General features: G+C 54.1%; 1 protein-coding gene across 4 annotated transcripts in view; it reads left to right on the top strand.

The window, feature by feature from the left end:
- Nucleotides 1-2,311: 2,311 nt before the first annotated feature.
- Spns2 (sphingolipid transporter 2) overlaps nt 2,312-12,705 on the top strand; it is a 38,503-nt gene continuing 28,109 nt past the window's right edge. For 2 of the 4 annotated variants that reach the window (XM_036194619.1, XM_036194621.1), the window contains exon 1: nt 2,455-2,893. In XM_036194619.1, the coding sequence (XP_036050512.1) occupies nt 2,524-2,893 (370 nt within the window). In that variant the 5' untranslated portion in view covers nt 2,455-2,523. Of the gene's footprint in view, nt 2,894-12,705 lie in introns of all 4 variants that reach the window. The other 2 variants (XM_036194620.1, XM_036194622.1) reach the window with 2 other exon arrangements.

Here is a 12,705-nt window from a genome sequence, read left to right as displayed (position 1 = left end):
TGAGTTCCGGGACAGCCAGGACCCTGTCTCTATGCCCCCCTCAATCAAACAACATCCCACAGGCCCCCTGACCTATGGTCCCAGGATGCTGCGGTTCTCACAAAGCCCTAATCCGCTCACAACCACGTAGCCAGAAAGGACATTGCTGTTTCCATCACCCAGCCCATGGATAAGAACCCTTTATCTTACACAGGATTAACTGCAGAAAGAGCCTTTAAGTTAGAAGCCTCATAGTAGCAATGAATGGCTTGATTGATGGCAAACAGGTTGTCTCCCCTGCCCCAAAAGTCTGCCCATCCCCTACTCTAGAATTCAACCATCCTGGGCAGGGCTATGAAAGGGTGAGAGTTTAGGGATGGGACATGCAGCATGGGGAGAGGACAAAGCTGAGAATGAATCTTCTTCACAGGCCCACAGCTGGACAGCAGACACTGTCCTTTATCTGGCACCATCCCACAGTTCTAGGGATCATTGTGGGGGTCCCAGTTCTAGCCCCATGGAGCTTCTGGGTCTGCTAATCACCTGTTATCCCTGACCACTCATTGAAATCCCCCCCTGGCTGACTCTCCAGGCCCCAAATCAGCCAGCTGGAAAGAGGCAGCAGGCAACTTTCAGAATGAAATCTGTTTTCCTAACCTTCCCGTCACAGTCATTCATACTCAACACAGTGAAGCGTATTTTTAGTCACTTCACAGAATTTAAAAGACACCTTGAAGGCGCCAAGAAACACCAGCTTGGGGATTAACTTTGCTCACTAAGACAGTGGAGTGTGTGTGTGTGTGTGTGTGTGTGTGTGTGTGTGTGTGTGTGTGTCTCATGCTTTGTCATCCATTGGCTATGCCATGACTCACTGTGGCCGACACCTTCACAAGATGTTCCTGTTGTGGACGTGGGCTCTGGAGCAGCCTGCAATAGGACGAAAGCTCCCAGCCTAGCCTAGATGATGACTTCAGAGCCCTGGATTAGTACCAACCAGACCATTGACTAGTTGTCTGTTTATGATGGGTCACTCTGGTGACCCGGAATCACAGACAGAAACCACTAGATTTCTGAGGGTCTGAATTAATTCTCTCTCTCTCTCTCTCTCTCTCTCTCTCTCTCTCTCTCTCTCTCTCACCAAGGGCTTGGCATATACAAGGAAGAATATGGTATATTGGGTTTTAATTTTTTTCTTTTTAAATATTTATTTATTTAGAGACCTGTTCACCTGGACTCACTGGTCTGGAACCTCGGAGTTAGCCTTAAACTCAAAGAGATCCACCTGCCTCTGCCTCCCAAAGATTTTGTTTTTAATTAAAGCCTCAAAGAGATGAATGAGACAGTTTCAGGGGAGCCCCTCAGACCCAGGCCACATCTGGTGAAGTAGTGGAGACCATTTTGTACACAGCAGCCAGCCAGCCATTCTCCAGAGCGGGCTGAAATCCCCTCCCAACTCTTAGTCTCTAGATTTGTCCGACTCCTACCTTTCCATCTTCCCCTACTTAGAAACAGAGACCCAGAAAGACGGTAGAGGTCTTGTCCAGAATTAAGCCATATACCAGAGCACATCTGGGCTAGATTTCCAACTTTCACTAAGGGCTTTGGGGAGATGGTACCCTCAGGTAAGAGGCTTTTCCTGCTCCAACTCTTCTCCCCCTCCGTTTGTTTGAGACAGGATCTCACCTGATTCAGCCTCCCGAGTCCTGGGATTATATATAGGTGTGGGGCACTAGAGGCACTCCTGGTTTTCTAATCCGAGTCCTGGCTCTCATGAGCTCCGATCTGAGTTTAGGGATATGGCCAGGGTGCACACACAGGAGTGGGCCCGGGGTAGGTCGTGGCCTGGAGCTGCTTCTCTGGAGCGAAGGGCAATGTGCCTTTTATGAGGTCTGCATCTTGGGTCCACCAATTGTATTTCTTAGGCAGCCCTACCTAAACCGACTGAATCAAGGTAACTGTTGGAGCCATCAGCTCTCCAACAGGTGTCCCTGTTTCGGCCATCGGAGACCTTTTTCTCCAAATGCGTAGTTCGTGCTGTGGGCCTCCCTCGATCTCAGTAGGGGTCCTCTCCCACTGCAAGGACAGGGTGGAAGTTGACAGGGTCTGGGGCATCCTACATCCCTCACCTGAATCCAGATCAGTGCCGCAGTTCCCCCGCAATCTCCTCCCGATCCCCGCAGGTTCCGCGGCCGCACCGCTCCTGCGTGACTTGCGCCCCCGTCAGGCGGGTGGGGCTCTGCGGCCAAGTTCTCCGGCACCCCCCGGGGCAGCACGTGCGGGGCGGGGCTGTGGCCTGAGCCCGGAGGTGATTGGGCACGAGCTTGGTGGGCGGGGCCGGCCGCAGCTGTCAGAGCAGCCGGGGCCGCGCGTCCGACTGAACAGCAGCAGCGCCGCAGCCGGGGCTGGAGCCCGAGCGCAGGAGCGGACGGGCCGGGCCGGGATGGTGCAGCGGCGGCTCCGCGGCGCGTGCACGCACTGAGCGGGCCCGGGCTGGGCCTCGCTTCCCCCGCGCCCCCCGCCGCCCCGGCCCCGGCCCTGGCCGGCATGATGTGCCTGGAATGCGCCTCGGCGGCGGCGGGCGGCGCGGAGGAGGAGGAGGCGGACGCCGAGCGGAGGCGCCGGCGCCGGGGGGCGCAGCCAGGGACTGGCGGTAGCTCTTGCTGCGGGGCGCGGGGCGCGGGGGGCTCTGGAGTCGTGTCCGCCGACGAAGAGGTGCAGACGTTGTCCGGCAGCGTGAGGAGGGTCCCGTCCGGACTCCCCAGCATCCCCAGCACCCCAGGCTGCGCAGCCGCTGCCAAGGGCCCCGGCGCGCCGCAACCCAAACCCGCCAGCCTGGGCCGAGGGCGGGGGGCAGCCGCTGCCATCCTGAGCTTGGGCAACGTGCTCAACTATCTGGACAGGTACACCGTGGCAGGTGAGCAAGTGCCCCATCGAGCCCGAGGACCAGGGCCCTTCCACCCCAGATACCCTAGGGAGCTTTTGATTGCCAGCCCCCCTAGATCCAAGCCCTCTGGAGAGTCCCTAAGGACTCTGTGTTCAAGCAATGCTCTCCTGTTCTACGGGTCCAATCCAGAGCACCCCACGCTCCCTGTGCCAGGGTTTAGAGGAGTTCCCACCCCTGGAGCAGCCAGTGAGTCCTCCTCGCTGGCCCTTGACGGCCCACCCGTTGTCCTCCCAGAGTCTCCTCTGCGTCCCGCTTGCCTTCTCGCCTGTGCGCCCCCTCCCTCCGCAGTCGCAGGTTCCCGGGCCTCTCTTCCTCTTTCCCCTAGCCCAGGCCGTCTGTGCTTGCACCTCCCGTCTGTTCCTTCCTTCCTCGGCCGCCGCCACCCCCGACCCCCCTGCATGCGTGCGGCCAGTGTGTGCGCCCCTTGCGGGTGTGCGCCAGGCAGCCCGAGTGTGTGCGCGCGTGGCGGCGCAGATATGTGTGTGTGAGCTTGTAAGCGCGTGGCTGACAAAGGCTCCGGCCTGCGGGGAGCCGAGGGAGGGGCGGGGCGGGTCCACGCCGCCTGGGGACCCAGGATGCGGTTTGCAGCTGGCTCTGGCTTGAGGCCTGGAGACGCCTCCTTCTGCTCCATGGCGCTTGGGGCCTGGGGCAGGGCATAGGCCTGGGGGTGCGGGGAGAGGGGGGCCTCTAAAGAGAAGAGCCTCATGCTCCTTGCGCATCTCTGCGAATCAACCCCAGACTTGGGACTGAGACGGATACGACTGGGTTTCTATCCTGAATGTGCTTGATGTGTGACCTTGGGCCAGTTTCAGCTCGTGTTTAGGTCTGCTTCCGATTGTGAATTGATTGATCCAGGGCCTCTTAGGATGGATGTAGTTCTGGGATTCTATTCTGCTGGTTTCTCTCCCCGTCTTCGCAGGGGTCAAGAGGTAGGGACTTGTCCTAGAGCTGGCCCTGCATGAGAATAATGCAGCCTTGAAAAGAAAAGAATCTGGCCAGGTTGCCTTCGGAGCTCCCTGTGGAGGAGAACAGTTCTGGGTACCTAACCTTCTAGCCTAGGAACTAATGAGAGACAGGGGAGAGGGAACAGAAGGAGAGAGAGGATGAACTGGGTATTTTGCCTGACACTAAAAAAACCTCAGGGATGATCGGGAAGAGAGAATCCTAGAATAAACCACCTGGGTACCTGGGTGCTCTTCTTTTGGCCTCAGTCTTTTCCCGTGTTGAATAGTTTTGTTTCAAGTGGAAAGAAAGAACTCTAACCGGAGAGCAGAAACTGCCCCCTCAGTCTCGCTTGTACACCCACCCACCCTTGGTGGGGGGGGGGGTGTTGAGTGGGTGAACTTGAAGTAGGTGCCAGTGGCATCAATTTTTGGGTCAGGTTGTCCCAAAAGACTGCTCCCTTGTTCTGGTGAGCAAGAGCATAATGTACCTTCAAGTGTGCCAACCTACCATGCATGCGATGTGCTGCCTGGGACTCAAGATCTTAGGTGCCACTATGTGAAGACAAGTCAAAGAACATGGAGGGCCTACACTTGGCAAAACAGGGGGAACCCAGGTCCAAAGATAGCCCTGTCCAAGATGGCCCAGGAGATGATCAGCAAAGCAGGTGTTAGACCTCTTCAGCCTGGCCTGCACAGAGGCCTCTTCTCTCTCTCTTAGGTAGGAAATATTGGTGTGGTTTCTAGTATTGTCATGCTTTCCAACTTATTTTATTCTGGCCCCAGACCACCACTTCTGAGGTTCCCAGAGGAACGTGGCCAGGGGCAGAGAGGGGAAGGTGGGCTCAGGGAAGTGGTGGTGGGGGTTATCTACCTCCACCAATGCTTGGATCAGAGTGGGAGAATGAGATAGCCAATTTCTGGTGAACTGATTAGGGGGGCACAGTTGGGAGGAAGGACTGGAAAGCTCTAGACACACACCCGCCTGAGCTGTGCATCCCTCACTGTCCTGCCCAGGGTGTGAGCTTGTGCACTACCCCCACCCCATCCCCAACACAGCATGCATCATTTCCTCTCCGGATAAGCCTGCCTCCCTTTCTTTATGATGGCCTTCCCTCCCCCTTGCCCCCGAGTTCAGTTTTTAGGAATATTTACAATCTCTATGGTGACCACTGTGGCTTTCAAGGTCTTGTGCCAGGACCTGAGTCCACCTGTCGCCTGCTGGCCGTGCTGGGTCAGAGGCAGTCATACAGACACTCAACTGTGTGGGCACTTTTGATGTTTGTGCCCACTTGGCCCCTAAGAACCTCACAGTCTGGCCCCAGCCACCTCATCAAAGCATGGGGAGTTCCTGCTTTTCTTTACATCTCTCCTGTACAGTTCTGTTTTCTCATAGCATAGACAGTTCTGTCGAGAGGAGTATAAAGCCAGCTAAATATGAATGCCAAAATGTCTGGTCTTCAGACGAAAACGAAAAAAGTGCAATTAATATATTTTATTTGTATGTGTACACATGTGGATACATGTTCCTGAGAGTGTATATATGAATGTGGGTGGGTGTGGAAGCCAGCAGTCAGTCTCAGGTGTGGTTCCTCAGGAACTGTCCACTCTGTTTTTCGGCCTGGAGCTTGCTGATTGGGCTTGACTGGCTAGCTAGTGAGTTCTATGGAGTCACCTGTCTCTTCTTCCCCAGTACTGTGATTATAAGCACAAATAAGCACAATTGCATGCTGTTGAGCCTGGCTTTCTAAAAACTATTTATCTTATATGTGGGTGGGTATAGAGGTCTGAGGACAACTAACTAGAACAGTCTCCTTCCACCTGGAGTCCTGGGAATTGGACTCAGGTCATTAGTCTTTACAGCCAAAGCCCTTATTCTCCAATCATCTCAGTGGCCTGAGACCACACACACACACACACACACACCTGGGTTCTAAGGACAGGTCCTCATGCTTCAGGCCTTCATGCCTCAAGCACTTTACCAGGCCAAGCTGTCTCCCCAGCCCTAATTAATAAATTTGTCCAGCAAATTTGTTATGTTATTCTGGGATATTTTGCATTTCTTTTTGTATCGTCTTCCAAATCATTGGATGATTTGGCTTTACCAACACAGCCGGGGTCAGACTCACAGTGGCTGGGGTGGCAGGAGGACACAGTGCAGGGTTAGAGTCTTTGCCACCAGAGTTTGTATCCAGCTGCATCCGTTTGCCAGCTGGCTAGTTGTGCGACCTTGCAGCCCTCGTCTGAGCCTTCTGTAGGCCCAGTACTCCCTCCACCTCGGGTGGTATGGAATGAATGAGAATGTACCCACAGCACCTGGGTGGAGGCCAGATACCTGGGAGGGCTTCACGAAATGTCAGCTGTCTGCTCTTTCATGCAGAGGCCCAAGCTGTGCCCCTAACCAGTATGTCCTTCCTCATTCTCTCTGTGTGTGACAGTCCCTTTCAGGCTGTCCTTTGGGATACCTTTGTGAGAGCCCCTCCCTTCCGCACCAGGGTTGGTCTCTGTCCTGGGAACTCCGGTGGCTTCTGCCTCTATGCCCAGCGCCACCCAGTGATCCAGGTAATTATGGGCTCTCATCCCCATGGGAACCCCCTAAGGGCAGCCAGCCTCAGACTTGGGGAGGAGGGCTGGGCCCCCATTCTCTGCTCCAATATTACTGCTTCACTTGGCTAACACTGAGCCCAGCAACCTGGTCTAAATCCTCCCCTCCACCTGCTTGTACAGACGGAAAAGGAGGACAGAGGCACCTGTGGCTTCCAGGCCAGGAAGAAAGTTCCCTTTCTGGCTTTGCTTCCTGGAGCTAGAGTGACCTCTGCCCCCTCGGCTCCCATCTCCCAAGGATGGTCATACTTGGCTCCTGGAGGCAGGCCCAACCAAAGAGGGCTGCTGGCCTGGGCTCTAATTGTGGTTGATGAATGACTATTTGATAACCAACATCCTTCCCCAGCGTCTTCAGAGTACCTGTGCCCTTCTCAAGACCTATTTTCTGTCTCTTTGATCCAGCCTGTGGCACTTTCCCTAACCTGGAGTTGGTTGTCATTGTGGGGGCTGGTGAGGAGAGACAGAGCCTTGCCCTGGGGGAGTCCTTTTCTGCCAAAGAAGCTGAGACCAGTATCCATGGCAACCACTCACTAACACAAGCCCAGAAGGAGTGATGAGCACAGGGACCCCGCCAGGAACACAAGCCTGGCAGGCATAGGGCTTCCCTTGAGTCTGAGGGCTGGGTCCTGAGCTGTGGTGCCAGGCTGGGGTTCACTCTCCTGCTGGCTCTTTGTTCCTCTGTCTAGTTGAGTCTGTTTGGGGAAGATATATGGGGAAACTGAGGCTCAAGGTATCAAGCTACACTTCAGGGTCTTGTAACTCTATATGACTGCCACTCTGGATAGAGAAGGTCACCCTAAGGATACACATGGTCCTTGCCACCTTGGGTAGCCCTGTCCTGATAGTTCACCTGGCCATGTCTGCACTGTGGGGAAATCCCCACTAGTGATCTGGGTGTGGTGACCAGAGCACCTTCTGGCAGCCATGCCCAGGTGAGCTTCAGAGTCCTGGAATGCCAGGTGACTCAGGGCCAGCTGTCTAGCCCCATGCCCCTGTCTCCTCCTCAAGGCTCTTCCTGTTCCTTCTGCCAGCACCTCTACTGTTGACCTCTCAGAGGTCAGTACCTCTCCGAGGAAGTACTCAGGGCCCCTTTCAGCTCTGACTAGGCCTCAACATCTCGTTTTGTGATTGGGGCAGGAAGGCTGCAAGGGCCGCGGGTCACAGTCTGGTCTGAGAGGGAGGCTGCTGTGGATAGATGGAGCTGTTTGGAGAGGCGAGACCCTCACCTTTCCCCAGAGTCTTCAGCAAGAGGAAGTGGCTTTTGTTTCTGCCTGGGTGTGGGGGCCTGAAATCTTGAGGATAGACAGAGATAAGAACAAAGGAAGCAAACTGAACACTGGCCCCATCCCTAGGCTTTGAGAGGTTCCTGGGCTAAATGTCCTGCTACTTTGTCAGACCTCACCATCTTTGCTGTATGATTCAAGGTGTCTCTGATCCCTGAATCTATAGTCAACGACTCTGTCCTTCTTGTTGTGGGCACTTGGTCTCAGAAATGAATGTCTGCTGGTCCTGGCTCTCCCTGAACCTCCCTCTCCCAGGACCATCAGTCACGGTCCCCAGGAGCTTCAGTCTCTGGCCTCTGTTTCCCTGTGGATCTTTATTTTAAAAAAATTTTAGAGGTAGTTATTTTATGAGGGTTTTTTGTTGTTGTTGTTGTTGTTTTGTTTGTTTTTGCCTGCATGTACATCATATGCTTCATGCCCTGGGGGGTAAGAAGAGGGAATCAGATACCCTGGAACTGGAGCTAGAGATGCTTGTGAGTCATTATGTGGGTGCTGGGAACTGAACCTGGGTCCTCTGCAATGCAAGGGCAACATGTGCTCTCAACCACTGAGCAATCTCTCCAGCAACCCCTTCCCCCTTTTTGAGACAGAATCTCATGCAGCCCAGGATGGCGTTAAACCTGCTAGATAGCTGAGGATGACTTTGAACTCCTGATCCTCTTGCCTCTACCTCCCCAGTGCTGGGATTATAGGTGTGTGCTGGTTTAGGTTGTACTAGGGACCCAACCCAGGGCTTCATCGCCCTTGGCAAACACTCTACCAACTGAGCTACATCTTCAGCTCTGGGTTTTAGTTATTTAATTTAATTAAAAATTTTACATTTATTTATCATGTGTGCACACGTGCCATCGTATGCTGTGGAAGTCAGAGGACGACTTGTGGAAGCTGATTCTTTCCTTCCACCATGCGGATGCCAGACATAAAATGCAGGTCATCAGGCTCGGTGTCAGCTCTCTTACCTGCTGAGCCATACATATATAGCTCTGCCTTCTGTTTTGCTTCCATCATGGTACGTGTCCCCTCAACAGGGTCACTATCTCCTTCCAACCTCAAGAGGCTGACATATCTGTGATCCCATTGTGCATGGGAGGCTGGCATAGGCCTGGGTAGCAGTTAGATGATCCAGCTCTGCCAGCCCCAGAAGACCTTCTTTGGGATGGGCAGGGCACTGGCTAGCTGGATGCAGGGAGGGAGGACCGTGAAGGACATGTGCAGAGGCTTGGCCCTCTATGGCCATGGCTTGGTAGATTCTGCCCTTTTATCCTGGCCACGGTGCACAATGAACCTCTGGGCTGGCATTTCCTGGAAGGAAATGAGAGGAAGTGGGGCAAGCCTGCCCTTGTCTGTCCAGTCAGCCTTCAGCCTGGACAATGGGGATCATCTCACCCCAGGTGGAGCCACTTCTGGGCATTTAGAAGGGCATTCGGGAGGGCACTGTGGTGACTTTTCCTGTCTCACTTGTGGATAAGGTAGCCCTGGCCCTGCAGTGAGACCCTGTGAAGTAGAGCTGGTCTGCTGGAAATCCAGTCCTCTCCTGTTGGCTAGGCAGGAGTGAGCAGGCAAGGATAAGGCACTGCCCGAGCTGGGGGTACAGGGGACACAGTTCTGGTCTCTTACCTCCCCTCTGCCCTCAGCTCAGCAACAGACCTTGGTCGGGTCTTCCTGCACCGTGGTCTCTGTGATACTGTTGAGTGAGACTCCCAGGCAAGGATCAGGATTTGACTGACAGGGCCTGGGCAAGCGGATGGCTTCTGTCAAGCATGTGAGAATAACTGGTGTGGGTGTCAAGGGAAGACTTGGGTTGACAATATGAGCCCAGGCAAAGCCCTGGAGGTTGGAAGCCAACTCAGCCCAAACCTGCTTGGTCCTTGGCTATTGCCCCATGTACCTCTGAGATATGGAGGCAGAAGTCCCCCAGGCTCTGTGGCCATTGGTGCAGGACACAGAAAGTTGTGGGTGTATGGGCTCACGCCAACACAGTTCGGGCCTCTTATCTCTTCCCTATGTTCTCTGCCCCACTCCTTGGCCTCATATCACCTCCGATGGTCATACCGCCCACACCTCTGAGGGTCAAGATAAGGCTGTGGCCACCTCGTCCCTGGCCCCTGGTGATCTGGGGAGTTGCCGGGCCAGGCCAGGGCTGTGTGGCTGAGCTGGAAAGGAGTGGCTATGCAGTGCCCCTAAATTGCTAAGGCTGAGTCTGGTTCCAGGAAAGGCAGCCCCAAATGATAGAGTAGAACCACAGGCCAGTGGCTGGTCCCACCCACCTTGGCAGGAGTTAGGTGAGGAGGGGCATCCTCAGGGCTCTTGGAGGTCTGTGGCAGGTCTCTTGAGAAGGAAGGGGTTTTCCTAAGAGGGCCAAGACTCCAGGCTGGGGCTCCTTACCAGCATGGTCCCAGTCAAAAATACCCTCGACTGTCCGGATGTTAATGGCCTGGCCTTGCAGGATGGTGTTGAAGAAGCAGGCTCCACACATATGAGTTTAGAACCTACCCAGTGAAGATGTGTTGGGATGCTTGGCCACCTTTTAAATCAGCAACTGAGATGCTAAGAAGGGGGCAGATGCGTTGCTCAGCTTGGTCCTGAAGGACAAGGCAGGGGTTGGTCTGAGACTGTGTGCATCTGGGCTGGGTCCCCAGGCTGTGGCTTCCTGGCCATAGCCACCCAGATCCAGGCTCTTGAGCCCCTATAATTACCAGGGTAGAAAGCTGCCAAACACTGGATGGGAAATACTCCCACAGGGAGCCAGTGCCGAGGCCTCCACACAAGGACCAGGTTTCTGAAGAGGGACTGGCTGAGGGCAGTATGGTATATCAGAGGTGCCTCCCTTCAGAGGGCCTGCTTTTCCAGGTATCCGCCTCATTTCAGAGAAAAGAAAACCAAAAGGACAGTTGTCTGGGCTGGGGCTACATCCTGCCCCACTTTGGTCAGGGACCATAGGATATGTATGGTGTACATGTGCAGACTCTGTTCTAAACATTTCAAATGGATTAACCTGCTCAAGTCTCCTAACAATCATGGGAAGCAAAATCAAGTCATAAAAATGGAAACTACCTCAGAGAGGTTAAGTAGCTTTCCTAAGGTCACACAGCAGGGAAGGTAGAAAAGCTAGGATTTAAACCCGGATGATCTGGCCCTGGAGTCCATACTCCTGAGAATTCAACTAAGCTGACTGCTGCTTCAGGAGAGGCTAAGGCAGGTGAATGTGGCTTGGGGGACAGGTTTGAGTACCACATGGACTGTTTTGGATAACTAAGCAGGAAGAGCCTTCAAGGTCACTCTGTCTTGGCCTTGTATCCGAGGCTGCCTAAAGAATGGAGAGCTCCCAAGGGCAATGCAGCCTTTTTCTTTTTCCTTCTTGGGGGTGGGGATGCCCGTAGAACAGGCTGGGTTTAAAGGGGTACACCACCGCACCCAGCAATGTGGCCTTTTCTAACATTTGGCCTTTTGAGGACTCTGGTATCAACAGGTTGGGATTAGCTGGAAGGGACCTGGCACCCTGGGTTAGGGGCTGGTCTCTTGGAGCTACTACTGACCATGATGGACTTCACCAGGAGCCTCTCTGGCACAACAGGAATATGAGCAGGGCTCGAGGGTGTCCAACTCCAGGGTCCCCTGAGGGTCACAGGCTGCACCTCACCAAGATCCTCAGAGGCAGAAAGGATACTCTGTTGGATGGGACCTTGGTTCTGGATTTGGGAGGATAAAGTGGATCTTAACAGGTGGAACTGGACATCCCTGGAAGGGGCACAGGGGCAGTACTGGCTGTAAATGGGCAGTCACAGGGCTTCTCACTTGCCTGGCCAGTGGCTTTTGGTCCTGGGCAGTCAACTTGTAGCTTGTGCGTGCTAGGCAAGTGCTCTATCGCTGAGCCACACCCTCAGCCCTCTTTCTACATTTTTTTTTAGATGGTGTCTCTCCCTAGCTGTGGAGTAGGCTGGCTTCAAACTCAGAGATCCACCTGCCTGTCTGCCTCTCGAGTGCTGAGATTAAAGGCATTAACCAGCATGCCTGGCTCTCTTTTTACTTTTATTTTGAGACACTGTCTAAGTTTCTGGGTTGGCTTTAAACATTTAATCTTCCTGCCCCAGCCTCCCAAGTAAGTGGGCCTACAGGCCTGGTGAGGGAGGCTGTATTGTAAAGCAGGCACCCTCTCTAAAGTGACTAAAAGTCTTGGGCATGTTTGTGGCGAGCCTAGTTCCTCCCTTCTGTCTATTTATTCAGGAAAGAAATGGGGGTCCAGAGAAGTGAGTGGTGAGTGGTCACAACTAGAGCTTGGTGCTCGTGTGTGTGTGTGTGTGTGTGTGTGTGTGTGTGTGTGTGTGTGTGTGTGTGTGTGTGTGTATGTATGTGTGTGTGTGTGTGTGTGTGTGTGTGTGTGTGTGTATGTATGTGTGTGTGCGTGTGTGTGTGTGTGTGTGTGTATGTGTGTGTGTGTGCGCGTGTGTGTGTGTGTGTGTGTGTGTGTGTGTATGTATGTGTGTGTGTGCGTGTGTGTGTGTGTGTGTGTGTGTGTGTGTGTGTGTATGTATGTATGTGTGTGTGTGTGTGTGTGCGCGCGCGTGTGCCAAGTCAGGCCAGATCACAGAAGTCTTGAGTGCTGGACACCTAGGCTTTATTCAGGCAGCAATGGAGAACCTCAGAAGGCTCCGGAGCAGCCATGGACAGTAATACCCTCAGAGCTGGACCCGGCCCATGGTGAGCACTCTTTACCTTGCTCCTGTCTGTTGTGGTGTCACTGAGCCAGAGGCTGAGTCAGCAGGTCTTGAGGAAGTTGTGGGTGATTCTGAGGCATGGCCAGAGCTGACACCCACCAGGCTGCAGCAGTAGCCTCTTGAGTCCAGGAATAGCCTTGAGGGTTCTGGAGCCTCATTCACCTGGAACCTAGTCAGCGATTGCTAAGTGCTTGGGAGGTCTGGCTGCAGGAGCAGTGAACAGGGGCAAGCAAGGACTA

This window comes from Onychomys torridus, chromosome 8 (assembly GCF_903995425.1).
Source record: "Onychomys torridus chromosome 8, mOncTor1.1, whole genome shotgun sequence".
NCBI lineage: Eukaryota > Metazoa > Chordata > Mammalia > Rodentia > Cricetidae > Onychomys > Onychomys torridus.
The sequence above is the reverse complement of the archived record's forward strand: the minus strand, read 5'-3'. Positions and strand labels throughout refer to the sequence as shown.